Source organism: Chenopodium quinoa, unplaced genomic scaffold, assembly GCF_001683475.1.
Source record: "Chenopodium quinoa cultivar QQ74 unplaced genomic scaffold, ASM168347v1, whole genome shotgun sequence".
In the NCBI taxonomy this organism is placed as follows: Eukaryota; Viridiplantae; Streptophyta; class Magnoliopsida; order Caryophyllales; family Amaranthaceae; genus Chenopodium; species Chenopodium quinoa.
Window position 1 is genome coordinate 3,214,334 of NW_018745286.1, and position 24,244 is coordinate 3,238,577.

General features: G+C 34.5%; 1 protein-coding gene across 1 annotated transcript; it reads right to left on the reverse strand.

Annotated features, from left to right (window-relative positions):
* Positions 1 to 617: 617 nt before the first annotated feature.
* LOC110712029 (6-phosphofructo-2-kinase/fructose-2,6-bisphosphatase-like) lies at positions 618 to 22,887 on the reverse strand. Its single transcript, XM_021890455.1, has 23 exons — positions 22,638 to 22,887; positions 22,477 to 22,540; positions 22,030 to 22,319; positions 21,094 to 21,291; positions 19,792 to 19,998; positions 19,604 to 19,699; positions 19,348 to 19,446; positions 19,228 to 19,257; positions 19,045 to 19,098; positions 17,552 to 17,605; positions 17,382 to 17,459; positions 15,668 to 15,759; positions 15,533 to 15,590; positions 15,368 to 15,442; positions 14,409 to 14,456; positions 12,625 to 12,722; positions 9,537 to 9,612; positions 3,233 to 3,295; positions 3,009 to 3,100; positions 2,538 to 2,606; positions 2,353 to 2,416; positions 2,186 to 2,251; positions 618 to 947 (listed from the first exon to the last, which is right to left on the reverse strand). The coding sequence occupies exons 1-23, from the start codon at positions 22,815 to 22,817 to the stop codon at positions 870 to 872; spliced, it is 2,229 nt and encodes a 742-aa protein (XP_021746147.1). The 5' UTR covers positions 22,818 to 22,887; the 3' UTR covers positions 618 to 869.
* Between the last annotated feature and the right edge of the window lie 1,357 nt (positions 22,888 to 24,244).

The window sequence follows — 24,244 nt, forward strand, 5'->3', positions numbered from 1 at the left end:
TTTCCTTACCTTTTCCCTACTTTTAATTGCCTAACTCGCAAATATTAGACTAAAACAACTATGAGAGTTGAAGACTAGTGAGAGTCTTTTCCTTGCCCAAAAAAAAAAAAAAAAAAAAAAAAATGTCAAAATTTGCTTAGACATGCAAATCAAGTGCAATGAGTCAATCCCAATCTAAACTGAAGCTGGACAAATATTATGGCTCAAACCCAAAAGATGGCCCAGTTAACTCTGATTTAAACCAGCTTGGGAAAAACAGAGAGGGCTAGCAATAGTGCCACAATTAGAACATATTTTCCATCACAATGTCCTTTGCCATTCTTAACATGCGGCCTGGATCAAATCTGACCATAGAAAGCTCAAGTATACAGGCCATACGCTGATACACCGCCTTTTATCTTGTGAGTGTAATATTAGAGCTGTCAAAACTAGCCCGAGCCTAAATAACCTGACATAATAATTGGCTATTAATTTGCCCAACATGACTCAAAACTGACCCAACCCTGAACGTGAACTTTCAATCTGACAATTTGACATGACATCAATCAACTTTGATACGGAGTAATTGTTTTACTAAACCCATATTACAGATTTACAGTTGCATCTATCGTATAATCTGACACAAAAGACAAATGTAGCAACTTTATATTGACATTGAACTTGTTATTTATATACGAAGTATATTTGTTTTTATGAAAAATAAATTATGGTCAACGAGAAAAACCATGACCATGAAAGATATATGTCAATAAGTACATTGAAATGAAGATAGTAATACATTCATCAAGTGAGAACAATAGAAATACACCGAATTCAGATGAAGGATTTTCATGTTATAAAGCAACAAAAGACCAGCTTCTCCCACCAGTTTAATCCATAAGCTTGTATCGTTTCTCTTGTACACCTGTTACTCCCATTTGGATCTCTATAATTGTGTGAAGAGGCACCTAAACATCGATAACCGACATTAGCAATACAGACATGAAATAACAATAGTTCTGTCCGGAACTTCAACAAGTTAAATTCCCTTCAGATAAGAAAATTGAAGACGATTCCAGATTTTCTTTAAAAAGAGAGACCGCATCAGGAAAAAAAAAAAAAAAAGATAAAATCAATTCAGACTAGAAAATCATCACATCAGGTAATTCAGGTCAGGAATAAAACATATAGGCTCAGGTGAACAAAGTTACAGGAAGCCCCACCATATAGGCTCAGGTGAACAAAGTTACAAATAAACCAGGCAAAAGAGTCAACAACAGTAAGCTAATCTATTACTCTATACTAAAGTGAAATCGTTTTGGAGGGAATTTTCCCTCCTTAACACTACTATTTTTTTTTTTTTTTTTTTTTTTTTTTTGTGAAACATTAATTTGTCTAGGATAGTGAGTTAGTGACTTAATTTTTTTTTTTCTTGGAAATCTTCTCTCTCTCATGCTTAATATTGTGCGTAATAACTCTTATCACCCTTGGAAAGTGATACAAAAGTAGTATGATAATAAAAATAATTCAAAAGTCTTATTAATTACTTTATATACGAATTATTGTAAAGATGATGTATTTGTCCATAGAACAACTAATGGTCGTGAGGGATATTTAATATTGGCCGGGAATTGCAATATGAAGACTTAGGTAATTAAGTTATTGTTTCTTACTATCTACCATTTATATTCCCTTTGATCTTCCTTCTCTAATGTATATAAATATTATGACATGACTACATTTATAAGCCAACTAAAAATTATCAAATAGATGTATTAAATTTAAAACCCTGGGCATCCCATGGGCACTATCTAGTTGTCCATTTACAATACTAGTTGTTTATAGTTCTTAAGCTCGGATTTTTCAAGGACATACGACATCTAGACACTATCAAAAGGGATCCTTAACAATACCTAATCCCAAAGAGGGCAAGATCACTAACTTTTTTCCTAAACTTTAAGGAACCTACAAACATCCAAACATATCACTATTAGTACTTTCTGCAGAATTTATGTGTTTCTGGCAAAGTGTTTGGAGATGAGATGCTTGGAAGTAGTCTTTGAACTATGTACTTATTGCTTAATAATTTTAGCAGATATTTGGTCCCAAATGGAGGTGAACAGGACAAGTCTATCTGTATCTATTTAGTTCATAGGTGTTCATTGTTAACTTGTGAACAGCAAGGGTAGATGTCTGCAAAGTTTACCTCAATATGTGGTATTTCTTTCAAAGGCCTGTCAGCAAAGTAAGCATACAATGCTCTCAGAACAGCCTGCAATTAAAGAAAAAAAAATCAGGATCATAGTAACATGTTATTATCAATAACCAAAATTTAGGGAATACGCTTAGTAAATTAACATTAAGCTGTATTACCTGATGAGAAATTACTACAACAGGTGCTCTTTGTCGCTCAAGCTCAATGATTACAGGCTCCAGCCTGCATCACAGGAATTTATGTAACTTTGAATTTTGAAATCAAGCATATATTGCTCTGGAAATATAGTGTGAGGAGAGAGCAAAAGGGGCTCTCAAGATTATCAGAAGATGTAGATACAAACCTCTGGATGACATCCAAGTATGACTCTCCTCGAGGATAGCGATACCGAAGCTTGTCTTTTTCACGTGATCTGGAATTTGAAGAATAAAGGAATTAAAACAGATGTGTATTCCTTCAAAATTGCCATCTTTCATGTGTAGGTTATGCTGATGTAATAATGCAATAACCTATATGGAAATAATCCAGAAAAGAGCAAGATAAAATTAGTACGGAGTACATTACATAATTTGAGTCGATAGGATACACTGTCAAATATTGACAGACATCCTTGGTTAAAATAATATTTAATCAAACCAAGTCCATCAGGCAATATAATTTAATAAATTAATAGGGCCTTCCTCAGTAAAGATAGCACGGATTTAAACTAAATGTTCACAAATAAAAACACATATATGTATTCTAAGTTGTGGAACTATTCATAAAACAAATACATAACAGTCAATACAATATGTAAATGGAATGAGCTACATACTCATATTCTTCAGGCATATTCTTCTTGATCTCCAAGTAAGTCATTCCATCACATGCTCCAGCATTAATTTCATCAAGTGCACGCCACTGCACCTGTGGAGTTCACAAGAATACGAGAGTCAGATAGTTTTATAATTTTTATATAGTAAAAATCACCAGAAATTAGCGAAAAGGAACATTTAATGTCAAGACTAGACACATATTGCATAACTCAAATTAATTTACCTTGGGAAATCCAACTATATGATTTGCAGTTGAAATCGATCTTTGCAAAGTGCTGGTCCATATCTGCATGATGAGAGAGAGAGGGGGGGGGGGGGTTAGTTCTCTGTAAATAGGAAAAACCAATATCTTGAAATCCAACATACACATTTCTCGCAGACAGTTCACATAACAATCATTGAGAATGCAACTGAAATAGCTTAGGTGCAGAAACCATCACAGAAAATAACTAAAACTATCTGATCAGACACCAATATTAATGATGTAACCCTTTTTGTGGCACATAGTCCTTCAGGACCAGAAACAAATAGAAAGATGAAATAACTTCTTAAAAGGGTGTGGAGCCGCGGGGGGGGGGGGGGGGGGGGGGGGGGGGGGGGGGGGGGGGGGGGGGATGGGGGTGACCAAGACCCTAGGCATGGACTCCTGAAGTTAGACTGTAAAATTGTAAATGGACAGTATTTACAATATTCTCCTTAAGCATGTGGTCAGGTAGCCATGACTTCTTGCTCAAATTCTTATTATGACAAAGTTCTCTCCCAAAGTGGCTTTTCCATTCTCGGGTTATTATGTTATTACAATTACCAGATAAACAGGTGATGAACTAATGACACCAACCTAGTGAAGTTGAAATTTCGACAAGTCAAATAATTTCCCAGCTTATCTCCTTTTGCAAATGTAGAAATTCCACAACCAGTTCAATTCATGTTTATCTCTTCTTTTTTTTTTTTTTTTTTTTTCTTATTCTTTTTTTTTTTTTTTCTTTTTTTGGCGGGGGGGAGGTAGTGGGAAGAAGAGCAAACTGTATTAGGAGTGAGGATATATGGAGGAGATTAACGTACCCATGAAGTAAATCAGAGTAACATGATCAATATAAAGAACCCTTACACCCATTCATAAACTCCTTATGAGCAACGACAACTAGGGATGGAAATGGGTCCAAGACCCTACCCAGACTTGTCAGACCCTACCCTAAAATATGGGTATGAGTCTTACTTTTTTAAAACCTACGGTGCAGGTAGAATATGGGTCTAGGTAGCATTGGATGGGATAAGGGTTACCCTACCCATGGACCCTTAAGACCCATACCCTACCCAAACCCATACATAGACTCGCACAATATATTAACTTAGAAAAAGTTTCAAAAACAAATTAAAAAAACTTAAGGATTTAGATTTTGTTGGGTTATTCTCCCCAAATCAAAATTAGCCAAGTAGTATTACTATTATTGTTAATAATAATATCTAAAGTAGTAAGAAGAAAAAATGAAAAAAGAAGTAATAGTGTCGGTTGGCAGATGTTTGTGGACTAAAGTCCAAGTTGGTTGTTAGTTTGCATTTATTTGGCAAGTAGGTGGGGATTATTGAAGGCATGGCATTTGGTTGTATAATGCCGCGAAGCAAGAAGTGTGTGTGTGTGTGTGTGAGAGAGAGAAGACACACACCGTGAGAAAGGTAGCTAGCAAAAGTGTAGTAGTGCTAGCAAAGATGAAGAAGTTGTTGGGGACGGACAACCGATAGACACAATATCGGGAAGAATAATAATATACGGAACTACAAAAACGACACACGAGATTTTTATGTGGGAAGAAGAGCAAATTGTATTAGGAGTGAGGATATATGGAGGAGATTAGTGTACCCATGAAGTAAATCAGAGTAACATGATCAATATAAAGGACCCTTACACCCATTCATAAACTCCTTATGAGCACCGACAACTAGGGATGGAAATGGGTCCAAGACCCTACCCGTCAAACCCTGCCCTAAAATATGGGTATGAGTCTTACTTTTTTAAAACCTACGGTGTAGGTAGAATATGGGTCTAAGTAGCATTGGATGGGGTAAGGGTTACCCTACCCATGGACCCTTAAGACCCATACCCTACCCAAACCCATACATAGACTCGCACAATATATTAACTTGGAAAAAGTTTCAAAAACAAATTAAAAAAACTTAAGGATCTAGATTTTGTTGGGTCATTCTCCCCATATCAAAATTAGCCAAGTAGTGTTATTATTATTGTTAATAATAATATCTAATGTTGTAACAAGAAAAAATGAAAAAAGAAGTAATAGTGTCGGTTGGCAGATGTTTGTGGACTAAAGTCCAAGTTGGTTGTTAGTTTGCATTTATTTGGCAAGTAGGTGGGGATTATTGAAGGCATGGCATTTGGTTATATAATGTCGGGAAGCAAGAAGAAGTGTGTGTGTGTGTGTGTGAGAGAGAGAAGGCACACACCGTGAGAAAGGTAGCTAGCAAAAGTGTAGTAGTGCTAGCAAAGATGAAGAAGTTGTTGGGGACGGAACAGCCGATAGACACAATATCAGGAAGAATAATAATATACGGAACTACAAAAACGACACACGAGATTTTTATGTGGAAAACCCTTCCTCAAGAATAAGGTATAAAACCACGGTCGATCTCCAAGAGACAAAAACAACTTTACTAGCAATAATTTCGGGAGTACAATACCACTACTACAATTACAATATCATATACAATGCATATTTGGATAGTTTACGCTTAGTACCCTTGACATGGGTACTGATACTAATCCAAAAATACCCATCACACTAATATTGTGTATGTCTCTCGTCAGTTCCTCCCTCACAATGACTATTGTACTCTCCTTCACATTGAGATGCACTCACTGCTAGCACTACTACATTTTTGCTAGCTACCTTTCTCACGTTGTATGCCTTCTCTCTCTCTCTCTCGCTCTCTCTCTCTCTCACACACACACACACATTTCTTCTTGCTTCACGACATTATATAGCTAAATGTCATGCCTTTAATAATCCCCACCTATTTGCCAAATTAATGCAAGCCAACAAAGTCAAGGTTTTATTAAAAACTTAAACGTCTGCCAACCAACACTACTACCTCTTTTTTCATTTATTCTTCTTACAACATTAGATATTATTATTAACAATAATAATAATACTACTTAGCTAATTGTGATTTGGGGAGAATAACCCAACAAATTCCTCCCTCGGGCCAAATCACCAAACACATCTACTATATCACAAAACCAAACCCTTTTCAATCGGTCTCGATTTTGTGGCGTCGAACAACTTGGCCCTACACATAACAAATATTGCTATCGGCCTTCTAACTACCTCCGCAATCATCACTATCACTCACGGGACTCGCCTCCTAACCATCAACATTATCAGGAGAACTTTCGACATAAGACAACAACATAGCCTGGATCTCTCAACTCGCATCACCGCTAGCTATCACCCGAAGCACACTACCTAACCAACACAATATTAGGTAGACTGTCGATACAAGGCTACAACTCCGTAGCATAGATATCTCATCTTATACCGCCGCTACCACCACGGAACACGCCACTTGACCATCACAATATCAAGAGGACTTTCAACACAAGGCTATAACTCCGTAGCATAGATCTACCATCTTGTACCGCCCCTATAGCTATCACCCGACACCCTTGAGACTCACTGCCATAGTATTTTCTCAAATTTTTCCCCTACGAGCTGCTCTTCCCCCTACGACCGATCTTCTAACCTCGCCTGTTATTACGGAACTACAAAAACTCTTATACTAATCCAAATATACCCCTCACACTAATATTGTATGTCTTTCGTGAGTTCCTCCCTCACTACTACAGCTATTGTGCTCTCCTTTACATTGAGATGCACTCACTTCTTCTACCTTCACTTGCTAGCCAGCTTCTGTTGGACCCGGGTCACCCACCTTCTTCGGCCGCACGCACACTCCACTTCACATTAGTATGATAATGTCCGCTTTGGGCCTAACCCGCACGAATTTGTTTATAGGCACCTTCCCAAAAGACCTCATATTAATGGAGTGTGCACTTACTTATAAGGAGCTCTTCACTTTCTTATTATTTCCATGTGGGACTTGGGATGAACAACCCCAACAAACCTCCCCACAGACCAAGGACCACATAACTCATGGCCTCCCTTCCGGCGAAACCATCTTTCATCGCCGCTACCACCACGAAACACGTCGCATGTGAGGCGGACTTTCGACGCAAGGCTACAACACCGTAGCACAGATCTCCCATCTTGTACCACCGTTATCACCACAGAACACGCCACTTGACCATCTATCAAGTGGACTTTTGATACAAGGCACCACAGATCTTAAATTGCAAGGTCACACATTTGAGGGAGCTTCCACACCATAACACCCATGTCTATCCCATGGAACCATCGGCTCTCATACCATTTGTTGGGCCCAGAACACCCACCTTGTTGGGCCGCACGCACACTCCACTTAACATTAGTATGATATTGTTCGCTTTGAGCCTAACCCGCACAGATTTGTTTTTGGGCACCTTTCCAAAAGACCTCATACTTATGGAGTGTGCACTCACTTATAAGGAGCTCTTCACTTCCTTATTCTTTCCATGTGGGATTTGGGATGAACAACCCCAACATATTTTTAACGATGTTGATGATGAAATTGAGTATGATACAAAAGATGACTACAAAATGGAAGCCTATTAACTTTGTAATTGTGGACTTAATTTTACGAGACTTTAAATTGTAAAATGCTTATGGATTACAATAATTTGTGATCTACATTCTAAATTTTTTTATTTAATTTTTTTTTTACAATACTAAGGTGGCTAACGCACGCGCTGCACGCACACGCCATATCTAGCCATGTCTAGAGAGCCCTATCAGTTGGCAACATTAATAAAGGATAATATGTAAACAAATATTTTTAGGATATTAATGTCTGCATATTGTTCTTAAGAGTTCTAAAAAAAAAAAACAATTAACATTAATGAGGGAAAATAAATAAATAAACGTTTAGAGGGTATAATTGTCCAAATATTATTTATAAGAGTTCAATCATTAAATTACACAAGGAAAAGCTTAAATGCAATAAACATCTTATCAATAGGAGCATATAGGTAAACAAACATTTTAAGGATATAATTGTCCTCACACTATTCATAAGTGTTTTCTCATACTGTTCAAAAGGTAGGAATGTCGGTCATGTTCTTATGTATTAGTTTATTTGTTTTTGGCACAATACATATAATTGTATACTAAAAAAATAGATTTGGGGAAAAAAAAAAGTTAGCAAAGGACCCAAATGGGACCCTAAACCCTAGCATAGGGTCCGGGTAAGGGTCTTAAAATTTTAGACCCTAAGGGTCCGGGTAAGGTATGGGTATGGATTCAAAATACCGGGTCCGATTATTACTAGACCTTACCCATTGCCATCCCTGACGACAACCATTTTATAAATTTGAAGCCTCAAATTTTCAAACTCCCACGAAAATTGCACTGCATTGGATGAATTAGACTTTGCCTATGAGAAACAAAACTCTTTCCTATAGGATCAACTGATCAAGCAAAATACATAGCACCTTATCTAACATATACCTACTTATTTATTATTTTATTCTCGATGAAAGATGGCCAATCTGTTGTACACCCAGTTGGACTGGTTCAACAACCATCACCTATATTGAATCCTACTATGGGAAGATCTTCTAAGTAGTGCTATATGTACAAATGTACCCAGCTCCAACCCTAAACAATAACAAACCACTAGAGAGGCTCTTTCAAAGAAATTTCAACAGATACTCACCTTTATGAAAACGAGGTATGAGGTATGGAGTACCAAAAAGAATTATAAGAAATTTTAAGTATAAAAGATAGGAAAAAAAAATTTCAACAAATCCTTTTTAAAATGGAGATTATAGGTATAAAGGCTGTCTAATAGATAGAAAATGCCAAATAAAGTAATACTGAACAAGCAGAGATGGAAATAAAAAACAAATTCTTATTATAAACAGAATTTACGGATAAGGCCAGCATCATGAGTAGACTTCAAATATCTCAGAAAATACCCAAGAAAAACAATATTGACATACAAAAATAATTAATTGAAGAATGAAAATCCACAAGTAAATCGATGTCATGCCTACTACTAATGGATGGGAGAATTGGCTCAGGATAAAGGACAAGTGACTTAAGGAGCCTATCTACATATCTCAAGGTTGGTTTGGAGAAGAACAATGCTAGTTATATGCACTACGCATTGGAACTCACTTAACCACTTGGTCCAAGCCCAAAAGATAAAAGGAGGCAAGAAAGAGTTTCCAAAGAATCACAAAGGCTAGATCATTTCACAGCATCAGCATATTAACCATACAAGTGTCACATAGTACTGCAGCATTACTTTTTGTAATTTTTTCAACCATCAAGTTACTAATGCAAAGCGTAAATAAAAAATGTACCAGGTTCCAGTAATCAGTTTAAAGTGTTAGTTTAAAGTGTTGATAATATACTTACTGAAGCAGCACGTTCAGATTTTAAACGTTTTTCTACAAAGTCAGCAAGCTTCTTGGCATACAGCGCTCCGGTATCACTGCAAACACAAAGCAGATATCCATTTTTATTGAGAGCTATCATCACTATTGGCAATTTAGCAGCAAATCTCTCTAATAACGAAGCTCTGGTTAAGTATGATATAAAGATCTACAAAAAGAAAGATTCAATGAAAGAGGTCAAACAAGAAAAAGAACAATGCATTAATTAATATTCATTACTAAAGTATACTTCTCAAGCATACAAAAGAAATGAGGAAGCTAAAGGGGGTTCATATAGCATGTTCCAAGCAATATACTTCCTCTGCTCTTTTATAGTTGCAACATTTTGACTTTCACATTTGTCAATGCATAATTTCAACCCTTTAAATTTCTTGTTGCAGGTAGTAACAAATATAAATAATTGACATTGTGAAAACTTAAATTGAGACAAATCTAACAAAACCCTACATGACTATATTTCCTAACATATAAATCAACAAAGGTGGTTAAATGAGAAAACATGCACAATGTAAATTTCACTATATTGCAACTAAAAGAGAACGGAGTTAGTATAATTTTTATATAGGAACATTACTATGTTAATATGCATAGACAGATTTGTTGGCCAATTTTATACTCCCTCCGTCCCAATATGTAGTTCCTGTTTGTGTTTTTTCACGGTATTTAAGAAATGGGAGGAGAAAGTGGATGAAGTATATTATAAAAAAAATGAAAAGTACAATTATAGACAAAAGTTAGAGAGAGAAAGTGGAAAAAAGTACAAGGCAAGTGGAAAATTCAAGGATAATTTAGGAAGTTCAATGAATAAAGTTAAAAAAAATGAGGGTATAATAGTCTTTACATACTATCCAAAAATAGAAACAAGAACAACATTTTGGATCCCAAAATAAGAAAACAGGAACTATATTGTGGGACAGAGGGAGTATAGAAGTTGCCCATCATTAAGTTGGGGCTAACAGCATAAACTACTCACTTCATAAGTCATAACAAGACTTACACCTTACTCCTTAGGTAGTTAATTGGCACTAATATTTTCATATGACACCAATTCACCATAACGATCTATGATCACCACCATATGGCTTTTTTCAACAATATAGAATTAGCTAACTCCTGATGTTCCTACTTTAGAATGTTGCATTTGTATGAAATAGTCAAAAGATAATACTAAAATTCTTATATTAGGTATAATTTTTATGTTCAGCGGGCCTTATTAAATGCTTCATTTACTGTATTATTTGACATGTTAAGTATGACCTAGAATTAGGTGCACACATTTTAATTTTCTTCCCAAAAGCCAAACACTAAACGGCCAATTGACCAAATTGGTATAAAAATTAACACCCTTGTGACACATTGGTATAAAAGTTAACATAGGCGACAAATTAGTATAAAGTTAACACCTTTGCGACATATTGGTACAAAAGTTAGCAAATGGCGAAACTTGAACCTTTTTTGTCGCCGGAGGAAGCGCGTATCATATAATTGCTTTTTTTTTTATTATCGTTTTTAACATCTATAGTATTTTCTTATGATTATTGACAAATAATAACAACAAAATTTGTAAGAGCAAATAGAAATCTCAAAAAGACAAATTGAAAGAGAAAGAGAAAGAGAAAGAGAAATGGATAAATCTAAAGAATGGAAATGAGGAGAAAATGTTTGGGAGAATAATTATTGATCAAACATTGTTCATATTGGCATATTTGTAGAAGTAGCAAGTAGCTAAATTACTTTTTTTTTTTTATTTCATATACTCTAATTATTATAATTTGGTGTTTTAGAAGTGAAAATTATTCTAGAAAAGGCCTAAGATTTCATGTCTTTAAACTAAATTAGATGAAATTAGCTTAAAGGTTATAATAAAATTATACTTCCTCTGTTCCACAAATATTGCAACAAGGATGAAATTACGCATCACAAAGCACATTTTATATGCTAAATATCTATAATTATATAAGAGTAAAATTATAAAAATTTGATATTGTGAAAGTATTTTACGACACGAATCTAACAAGACCCCACATGACTATATTTTACTTTACGTATAAATCATAATATGTGGTCAAACAAGCATAATGAATAGTGTAAAATTCCCCTAGAACGGAGGAAGTAGAAATTAGGAACAAATTTATTTGTATACTCTTTTATATTGCAAAAATTGAAAGCTCAATGTAAAGCCAAAAATGTGTTATTAAATCTCGATCTTGCAATTTTTCTGGAATAACTCTTTTGCATTGTCTTGAATTTTACTATATTATTTTATTTCATTTTTCCTCCTCTTTTTATTCTTTGGCTGTTCTTTGCTTTTTTAGAGTTCTGAAAAATATTAAAAATAAAAAGTAATAAATTTAAAAACAATATGATACACACTTACTTCGACATGAAAAAAGGGGTAATTGTTGTTGTTTACTAACTTTTATACCAATTTGTCACCTTATGCGAACTTTTATACCAATTTGTCACATTTTGCTAACTTTTATACCAATATGTCACCGGTTATAATTTTTATACCAATATGTCGCAAGGGTGCTAATTTTTATACCAATGTGGCTAATTAGCCAACACTAAACTATATCCTTAATTAAGTCAAATCCATATCAAGATTTAAATTTACAGAATGGAATAGGCCAGTAGAGACAACAAGTCTATATCCTATAGGCAGTACATGACACGGCAAAAGAGAATGTCAGTGGAAGATGCAAAGATGAACCAAATAACTTTTGCGTAGCATATGATTAATTACTTACAATAGTTAGCATTTAGCATATATTTGGAAGTTTAAAATTATAACGATGAAGTAGAAATAGATGCAAAGATGAAGAGAAAGATCTTAACCGTAGTTTAAAGATATATAAATGAACCACTCAACTTTACCTTTCACATTGCATTTGTGTTATTTAGCAATTAACAATATTTAGCATACACTTGGAAGTTAAATCTTAAAACCGTAGATAAATAAAAAATAAGAGCAGCAGTTGGCAGTTTTAGAACATTGAAAGAATCAAATAGTCTGAAAAAGAAGTTACAACATGGTAAAGCTAATGCACCTTAAAGCAGAGTCACCACCAATCCTGGCTCTGACATTATCTCGGCTTTCACCATGTCTAGTAAGTAATATTGGACGGGGGGTGAGATGGGTGTTGACCTGCAATACAGTGAATAATTATGGTCAATGATTGTTCAGCAAGCACAGCATAATTCAATGCATCAAACATGCTTGTGGACTCTTAATTTAAATTTAGCATGTTGTTGAATCAGCTACTTACCAAATCATGTAAAAAGATAAGAAACAAATTTCATCCAACAAAAGAAATGGCATAACCTCCACCAAAATCTAGGCAATAGACAAATATATCCAATCTTGTAACAAATTAAAAAGGGACGCAGTAAGGCATAACCCCATGGGTGTGAATCTGAAGGGAAGCTAAAGACATCACTTGCTCCCAAAGAGCAAAAGACCACCCACCATAAATAATCTCATCACCCATTACTTTCCAATTAACTGACATGTCGACATATAAATTCAATTTGACCCATTAAATTGATTAAAATATAATTTATTAGTAGCACACAATCATAGCATTTTCAGTTAGGGCATTTTGGGTTGAGGGATATCTATCAGACTTATCACAAGGATAAGGCTGCATACAACCTACCCAGGCACCAAAATAATATTAAGTACAAAAAAAAAAATGGAAATAAAAAAATTAAAAAAAAAAACCCCATGATAAATCTAATTACAATAGTGTTGATGCTGATGTCATACCAACAACAATATCAAGCCACTTCATGTAATGTGAATTGCTTCTGACAGATCTCAACTTCATACAGTATTTTGAAACATGAATTGGATATACCATGAGTCCAGATCCAAATCTTATTTATAGTACTTTGTTATAAAGCAAGTTTCATTTAACAACAAGAGAAAAAAGATACAAAGTAGAGGGACCATCCACCATGTATCAAAGCAGACAGGAAAAAACACTATTATTCTTGAAATTAGTCAGAAAGGAACACATGACGAAACACCCCATGAACTTGAGCACAAAAGAAGAATTGTAAAATATACTCTCTCTCGTTAAGTAACCAATCCCCCAAAGACAGGAATTTGTATCAATTTTTTTCATCCAAAGCACCCATATGATAGAAGAAAAAATGACCATCTCATATGTCTCCTCTTTCTGAATTTCATTACTGAATCTGTAAAAGACCCCTAAAAGCGATAGGAGCATTCTAATGACCCCAGCCAATAACCTCTTCCAAATAAACATCCATGATGATGCAAAAACAGCAAACAGAATTTATCAGGAAAGGTTCAGTCAATTAGTTTATTTTTCCATCTACTCCAAGTGCCTTAAGATTTCTCTAACAATTAAGGGTTCAAGTAGCCCAGTCATCCAAATAAATTTGACCAGACATCCAAATAAATTTGACAACAACGGCAACTCTGTCTAGAAGAGGAAGCACAGTCTAGATATTAGAGAAAATTGTTTTTAGAAATTCTTATAAGGTCTTCTTATCAATGACAATTCAGAACGGATGAAACATTATTGTAAACTATCCTTAGATAAACACTTGAAGCAACTATAAGTGGCTGGCACATTTGTGGGGTTTAATTATTACTTTATTGGTTTTACTATTCCGGAGAGCATGGAAATTTATGCACAAATTTGTGAGACTATTTCTTAGGCTACATTTTGGAGGTAAATATTTTAAGTACCAATAGGTGGCTGGCAGGAATTATTCACCCACATGCGGTAAGGATCTTTGCAACACAAGATTGAAAAACATGTAACAAGTTTTTAAATATTTAAGGATTCTGATAATATACCAAGAAAAAAACAATCCGTCCTGGAAGGTATCCACTTATGTTATTCACCTGCACCAAGAAGAATAGGTTCGTCAACAAATATAAAAGCAGGAATTACATCAAGTCAACAAAGGACACTCTTGGGCAATTTTACTTCAACAGAAGATCAAACTTCAGCTAAAACATGCTCCACCTAAAACAATAGGAATCATGATAATAATTAACAAGCTAACAAGCAGGTAAATAATAATGAACGAGGAAATAGGGGGGAAAGGTTGATGGAGGAGAAGAATTTACCAAGGCTTCCTTCTTTCCACTTCAACAGAAAAACTTATTTGCACTTCTTATAATTATAATGAGTTTACTGATCCTTATTTGTATTTATGGCAACTTATTTAAACTCTCTTGAACCCAAAGCTTTACAAGAAAATTCAGATGGGATACATTAACAGCTGCAGAACTACTGGTACAGGTAATGTAAATAACCTGTGATTGGCACTGTCATGGTAAGCTTTTCTTTTCTTTTTTCTTTTTTCTTTTTTCTTATTTTTATTACCTTGAGGTGATGCAGCCTTAATACTCTATGTGAATATATCTGCACTTTTCTAAATTGAAAATTCAAAATGGAAGCCCTTATCTGACCAACTTCATTTTCCCACAACCATTCATTTTAGGTGAAAAGAACAAAACCTAACAATTCTATCTGTCCCCTAAAATTCACTGTTCAGGTAATCTGCACATTTCTAGTTGCAAAGTACAACTACTCCCATCTTGACTCTTCTATTTGTTGAGCCTTACCCATATTAAGGTTTCATGGACACTTAGATGTGATCCTTTGGGGATATGTAGCATAAACTAAATTCAAAACAACATTCTATTCAATTCATAAATATTGATTTGACGAGTTTATGGAACTTTTGACAAGACTAAATATTAATATAATGGTAAACATGAGCATGAGAAAGGGTGGAAAACTTTACCTGAATTTGGCCACCACGTCCACTGACCGTATCTATCATTTTTATATAGGACCCTTCTTCCACTGGTTCATAAACCTAGTATAATGCACAAAATGGTGCTAATTTTAACTTTATATACATGATTCACATCAGAATTATCAGAAATACATGCAATTTTGTCATTACCTTTTCATAATTATCCAGTCGGCGTTTGAAGTCTCTATATCCAGCTTCAAAATCTGGCCTGATGATATCACAATAATTAGTATTTATGAAATTCCAAGGAAATGGCATAAGTTACAGCAGAGAGAAAACGCATACTGCTCTGCATAATCTGGGCTCTGTTGGACCTTAAGACGTATGTTTCTCTCAATAATTTGTTCATCATAACATAAGGTCTCCAAAAATATAATCTGAAAGAGGTACATAAAAGAATAATCAATAATAGATTTAAGAAGCGTAAGGTGATTTTTTTTTAATAATTTTGCACAGTTGCTAACAGTTACTCCGTCAGTTTCATTGGCAATCTGATGCTGTAATTGAACGGAAGGTACCAACTGATTTTGAAGGTATAGCGTATCCTTGTCAAGGTTTCAAGTTCCAGTTTTTAAGGTTTTGTATATGATAATGTATCTTGATTCGTTAGATAAATTGCTTCATGATAGCTCAAGTGCATGAGCTACTTTTACCTTAGCCTTCCTTATGTAAATGGATGGCACACCTTAGGGGCCATTTTAATACACTTCTTAACTAATCGCCAAAAAAGGCACTCCTTCCATCGAGCATTGACCCACTCACTATGAAGAATATGGTCACAAAAATAACTAGTCAAAGTAGTCACTGTTTTGTGTAAAATATCCAAACCAAATTCCTATATACCGGTCCTAATGCCACACATTGACCTTGCATAGTTATTGTATTCAGCCTGGTCACCTGCTATTGATGACAAAAATTTAGACAAATAATTCCAAGGATATATAGAACCCTGTTGTAAGTTCCAAGGATTTTGATGGATATCAATGTTAGGACTTAAATGGTTAGACAAAGTAGGAATTTTTTGGCAAAGAGTATTGATCAATTTCAGACAGAAGTAGTTTCCATGATTTAGTGGGTGCTACTAGCGGAATAACACGAAATTCTTGGCTGCATCAACCAAAAAAAAAAAAATCATTTCTCTCAAAGAATTTTATCATCATTCTGAAATGCAACAATGGGAAGACCAGGATCTAGTTTCCAATAACAGAGTTTTAGGATGATGCTAATAATTAATATTGAGTTTCACATATAGGTATTGTTATAATATAGCATTTACTTAACAGAACATGCATTTTTTTTATAGACAGATAACACTGCTAGATGATAAAATACATGATTTGATTGACAAACTTATGTGATGTATAGAAGTAGTAATAATCATATTTCATATATGATCCTCAATACCTATATAAAGTCATCAGTGGCACAAAGTTTTAGGAGATTTTTTAGATAATAGTATTATACTGTGAAAGTGGGGAAAGCCCAAGGAACGAGGGAGAAAAAATAAACAAAATCTAATGAATTGTTGAAGTTTGCCGTGTATAAAAGTGATGCAATTATTCTGAAATGGCCGAATATGGCATGTGATGCATATATTTAGTAATACAGGGATTAGAAGTATACCAAAATGGATAAAAAAATAAATAATAAAAATAAAAGGTCTAAGATTTAGGAGATGCCAAAATAGCGCATGCAAAACACATCAAAATGATCAAATAGACATCACAACACATCCAGCAGATGCAACTAGATCTTATATGTAAATATTTTTTGAGGGATGCAACTAGATTTATATGAGCCATATAAATTATTGTGGCAAAAGAAACAGAACAAACTAAGCAAAATGCTAAGCTTCCTGCAGATGCAATGAAATAGCTTAAGTTTGTCAATCTGATCTAAAACAGTTGAAAACAACATATAACAAAACCATTCTTAGCGACCACAGGTATAATTCAATTCACAGCGTTTAAGCATTGAAAAGAAATTGATATTATAATACCTTGCAATTTCCTTCAGCCAGTTTCATCAACATATTTCTTCTTCCTCTGGTGCTGTTAGTAGCATCAAAAATACCTACCTAAATGAAATATTAATGAGTAGATCAAAATAAAAAAACAAGAGATACAACTATCCCATACCAAATAATCACAATTTAACATAAAAACGCACTTGGCCGCCTTCTTGCATCCAGGATATCATATCTTCCATTGCAAGGGCAGCAACCTATTAGCAAAGGCAAAAGATATAAATTAAAATAGTACAGAAACTAGCTTTAACTTTTAAGTCGCTTAGATGACAGTTTTAAGTAAGGAACTAAGGATCACGCATGTAAATTCTACTGTTCAGAAGTAACAAAATGAAGCGCTTGAAAATATTAGGTATCTTCCAAATTAAAACTGGTCTATACAGACACATATGATTAATGAATAAAAGCATAATCGATAAGACTAGGGAGGGTGGGGACAGGAAGGTTAATCCTTTTGTTTCTAGGTAGGCATTATCAACTATCTAAGGGGGTGGAAAAAGTTAGCATCACTTCAATTTTGGGGTTATTAGTTATATGCAAAAGAAACATTCGCATACTCATTTTTTACTCAATGTTCAACATAAAGCATGAATTGAGGTTGATATTGTAATAAAAATTCTTCCACTTCTGCCATTACTTAAGAAACTCAGATACAGTGAAACTGTACAGGATCATTAGCTCCTTTTTCCTTCTCAAAGTTCCCACTTTTCTTTTACCCTTCATAATTAAGCGAGTACATATAATATACTCTATGGACTTTCATCACGGTAATTTGTCCCTCAAAGTGATTGCTTCATTATATTCCGCTTTAAACTAATTTGGTGAAGCACTGCTACAAGTATCTACTATGGAGGTCAACTAAAATTTAATCATTTCTACTTGAAGTTTAAAGATGAATTTGCCAGCAATTGGGCTTCAGAACAGCACCAATACTATGCCATGGAGCCTAACATTATCTAGGTTAAGTAACCTATTTGTGTTTTTAACACTTCTTTGAACATCATAAAATGCAGCCATGATGGTCATTTCTTATTCGAGAAGAAAGAAATTCCATATTGGATCTTAGTAGCCTTTAGTCTTCTCTTCTTCTCATTTTCTTCTTTTTTCTGACTTTAATAGAAAAAACAATAATCGTTTGTTAGCTGTAATTAGACGATTTCCAGGTTTAAATAAAGTAGAAGTGCAATTGCAAAGGAAAAGGTCAAAGGGAAAAGAAAAGAACAAGATTATTAAAGTAAAGCTTGTATAGTCGTGGTTTCTAGAGTTTCCACTATTCGCATACCAACCCTACCCTGTCCTCTTTCATGTGCCTTTCAACTTTCAGCCTCCCAAAAAATAGGAAAAAGAAGAGAAATGCAGAGCAGTGTTGGGTTAAGGCAGCTGGGACATCAAGAATTACCAGCTACAAAGGAACATGTGAATACTTTTGAATTTTACAATGCCTACTTGTCACTTGACTGCATCACATAATCTTTCTTTCGGAAATTAGAACCAGATTGACTAAACAAGCTGATGTAAAGTATCAGCCATAATTGTGAATCGGGATTAAGACAAACTAATGAATAATTTAACACAATCAAACAAAGCAAATCTAAACGTATACACCTCAGTAGGAATTCTTCCAAAAATGAATCACCTCATTTCGTGCCTCTATGCCCTCAGTATTGTCACCTCTAAAAAACTCAGCAGACTGCAACAGAAGATGCAAAATCCGTCAAGCCAAACATACAGAAAGTGAGGAAATGTGACACATATATATTACCATGGAGGATCAAACCAGTTGATTAAGACCAATTTGAATCCAAGAACCATTCTTTACCTGATTAATTCCAAGCTTCAAGCGCCTATACTGTTCAGAAAAGAAAATTCATGAGTCTCCATGCCATCGTCCATACAGACTAAGGAGAACAAATAAAGAGATCAGGAAAAGAATAGTCACCTTCCCCACATTAAAGTGTTTGGTATCATGGCCTAACCACCTAAGATATCTTGTCAATTTAGCAGCAGTGAAAGTCTTGCCTCGAGCAGGCAAACCAACCTTTATGGTAGAGAAATAAGGGAAATATATCAGAGGAGAAAGAGAGAGAAATAGGGGGGTGGGGGGGGGGGGGTGGAAGGAATGAAAACAATGCTCAATCCTATCTTTACTTTAGGCATCATGGAAAGCTAGAGCATAGCATTCATGCAGAGCTTACCAGCACAATTGCCAGATGTCTATCTTCCTTTGGGCCAAGCATTTGATCAGCTACGGCTGCTGCAGCTACTGCTCCAGCAGCTGCCGGCATTGCAGTCTTAAATGAACGAAGGAACAGATAAATAAAACTTCCAATCAAGAAAAAAGAAGCTCCTCAATACAAGATCATTTGAAGAAAAGTTGCAAAACCTTGTTTTCTGAACCAGGTTTCATATCATCTGCAAAAGTACCAGCACTAGCTGATTTGACTAGTCTAGGAGACCCCACCCCTCTGTCCACAAAAAGTCCCTTAGGAGATTCCTGTTTCTGCAAAGGTGAAGTAGTCATTGCTGGTTTTTCTTCCACCACAGCAGTTGTCCACACTTTAGCAGGATCTTGTATTCCTACCTCTATTTCCTGCATAAATATAGCCAAAGTACTTTAAACCTAGAAAACAAAAGATAGAAACATCATAATCAGTTATGTGAGAGAGGTAATAAGATCTTAATGTGAGACACAAGAGATTAATAAACTACACTGAAAAATCATACAGACTAACAACTGACGCTAGTAGGGTTCCTACTTCCTAGTCTTCCTATCTAAGGAGGGTGGTTTTGTATGTATGCAGCTTAACCAAAAAGGTTGGTCACCAAGAGATCCTTGACTACTGAGGCAATTGATTAAGCTACTCCCATAGCATACTAGACCACAATCAGGTGTCCTTAAAAATGTTCCCTCCTAGGACTGGACAAGGGACCAGACAGACACAACCTCACTAGCTAGTACTTTAACCAATGTTACTCAGACCGTTTATTTCACCTCAAGTACCCGTGTTGGACCCTTGACACTTGGACATAGGAAGGACACTTGGACACTTCATTTTTAGTTTAAAATTAAGAAAAAAATTCACAAAATAACCGAGTCAGACACTTGGACACGTACATGTGTCAGACATGGGTTCCCCAGCCCGAATCACATAGCTTACTAGTACAATTGCAAAGAAAGTCATGCAGCTTCGCACTTGGAACTGACAGACCCATTTCAAGCCAACTACGAATTTATGAGTAGATAAAATCAGAGATTGAAACACATGCTCTATTTGAAATTTAAGCAACAAGAACTTTACAAATTGTGGGTTAGCTACCGATGAACATAATACTAACTCTAGCCCAGTCCTTGGGGTTGAAAATTAAGATACATCACGAGCATGATCATGATCTAAGATCTGTAAGCAAATAGCATCAATATTCATATAAAGGTTATGGTTTGCAGATTTTACTTCAAATTCCTTCAATAAGATAGCCTAGTCAGGTATAATTAGGGGAAACAAACATAAGTTTCCACTTGTTTCCTACCAGTTTTCTAAGGGACAGATTATTCCTCAAGTTAGTAGTTTTAACTCTCTTTTTGCATTTACCTCAAATTGGTAAGTCATATAAGCCTTTTACTCTAGGACATTAAGAATTGACAATTACATTAATTACACGTAATACTTGAAAACGAATAACAAACCTCATTAACTGTAGGCTCGCTTGGCCGACTGCCAGTATCACCACTTTTTGAGAATTGTGAAGCAGTTCCAGAGCTATGTTTGCTAGCAGCTATGTACCTAGGCGTTTCTGCCTTATTAGCTGGATACACTGCAGATGTTTCAGGAGATGGTACAACATAATGTTCAAGATCAAGCTCCAAAGTAGCAGAGGACCCACTCTGCATTTAAAGAAAAAGAGATGAAAAACAGAAAAGCAAAAAAAAAGTTACACTATCTACCAATCACATAGAATTTATTTTATTTCCCTATTAAGAAACATCTTCAAACATTGTGTTCAGAAAAACTCATCTGCAATAGCAAAAATGTCTTTGCCAAATAATACCATGATGAAAACAAGATAATACTGAAGAGTATTGGTGCAAGATAATGTCTTACCAAATAATACCATGACGAAAATGTCTTTCCTAAACAAATACTAGTACCATGTAGAACATTTAAAATAAGATCATATATTAGTATATGAATTTTCAAGGCACCAATTAAGTAATCAATTGCCATGCTTGAATGAAGTAAGTTTGAAATTTGAAAAAAGAAATATATAAGGAAAATTTGTCAAAATAAGCCAACCTTTATGCGGTTAGCTCAAAATAAGCCAACCTTTAGATTAACTAAGAATAAGTCGATATCTTCCCATAATGACTCAAAACATATTGGTTTGGGAGGTAACCTGTTGTTTAGGTAACTTATGCCACTTGTTGTTGACTTATTTATGATATATAATGTCTTCATTACAATAGAGAGAAACCAACAACTATATATATCCAACAAAATTAAACCTAAGTTGACATGCTTTATATAGAGTATATTAAGCAATACAAATCATTGCTTTCACAAGCAAGCTTTACATGCCCCAACAATCTTAACGAAACCACAAAAGACCTTGAATTAAATTATACCTCAATGCCTGTCTTTGCATTTATGCTAACATCAGGAATGCCACGGGCAGCAGAAGGGTGAATGTTTTTCTGGTAAGCTCTCCAACTCGATGCGAGATCAAAGGGTGAAACTCTATCAGCATTAATACAAACCCGATACTCCAAAACAGCATCAGCATTCAACCTAAACAATGCACCCCTTGCATCTCCCTCCAACCTACCTCCAGATAGTATCCTGTTCGGACCTTCTTCGATTATACACGGATTATTACTATCTTTCGGCCTCAATAAGAACTTGAAATCCAACGTTTCTACATTTTCCAACAACACACAATCAATCATCTCACTCAATCCAACCCCCTTATAAGTAATATCAATTCAAAAACATTCATTCATCTATCCATTATAATCCAAAACACACAAATAAATCATCATAATAAACTTCATTTCATCAAAAATTCAAATTACCATGATTAGGAGGAACAACAAAGCTCAATTCCCAAATTGAAGTCGATTCACGCTCCAATGGCAACTAAAATCAAACAATCAAAAACAACAAATTAACTTCCACAAAATAAAAAATCAACAACAAATTCATCGATTAAAATAGAAATAATAATCATTATTACAGCTTTGGAAGAATCCCAAGAACCAACTAAAGGAGCAGAACCAAAAATATGAGGAAGAAGGTCGCCATTAAGAATATAATTCTCCATTTTAAGAGAAACATAGAGTTGTCCACCGTTAGCTTGATCATCGTTTCCGCCATGAGAGCAGCTATCGGAGTTCGTCGAAGTTCCCGCCCCCATTTTTTCTCTCTCCTAAAAGCTCAAAGTTTTTTTTCTTTTATCTTACTTAGTTTTTGTGAGTGTTTTTGGTTCGCTCCTTTTTATTTTTCCCTAATTTTTTATTTTTTTTACCTCTATTATTTTTTTTTTTTTTTTTTTTTTTTTTTTGAAATGGTTTAATAAAGACGGCTAAGATCTTCCGCGTCACTAGAATTTAGAGGATTTTTGTGTTTTTATATGTGTGGATTTGGTTGGAGGGATGAAAAAATTAGGGTCGATTTTTTTTCAATTGATAAGGTTTTGGAAATGAGGCTGAGATAGTGAGATGGAGAGGAGGGTTGATAAAATTTAAGAATTAATGCAATTTTGCTTATTTTTCAACTAGTTTAAGTCTCGTGTAACCCACAGTTTTTACTTAACCTAATTATTAATTATAGTGTTAATTTTAAAATAATTTTTTTTAAAAAATCAATATGTTAATTGAAACAAAGTCTTGATTTTCTTTTCAAAAAAAATTAACTTGCATTTTACTTTATATTGATATCAAAAGTTATTGATCATTAAATATTTAAAAAAATGCAAATTTAATGATAATAGGATTTTATATAAGAATGAGATTTATATTAATTATAACCCGTGCAATTTACTTATCTACGCCCTATGTCCCTATTTTGTTGGCATGTTTTGACAGGCATAATGTTTCATAGCATATTTTGACTGACACAATGTTTTATATAAGTTTAATTGATTTATTTTTTGTGACAATTAACAATCATGGTTTTTTATTTTTATTTTATATATATATAGTACGTTATTGAATTGTAGCGTTATTATTATAAATAAATTAACAAATGCTTCATATATAATAAAAGCTAAAGTGTCAATTTTGGTTGGAGCAAAAAAACTTTCAAATAAAAAAAAGACGATGTAGAATGATACGGAGTATGGGAGTAGTACATTATTTTAATATATTACCTTATATGTAGGATATGTTTGTTTATTATACAAACATACACATTATAAAATATATGAAAGATAGTTAAAATATTATCATTGAATGCATATAGAATATACTATATGTGTATATATAGTTGTCAAATCTATATTATATATTAAAAGGCGTTTCTAAACAAGCTTACATGCCACGTGGCGCCCTCCTCATTTCCTAAGCAAGCCTACATGTTACGTAGCATGCTTAAAAATGTGAATTGTACAAGGTTTGAACCCACAACCTTTACTTTATAAACTAAAGTGTTTGCCACTAAACTATCACCACATTAAATGTCATTCTACCAAAATTAAACGTAAATAAAGATTTCAATCGTGGAATTAATGCAGTAACTTGGGGCATCGCCCGAGCTTTAAAACTAGTTGAAAATTAAATATCTATCTATTTATATATATATATACTAAAACAAAGGGCGCCTAGATGCAAAAATGACATATGT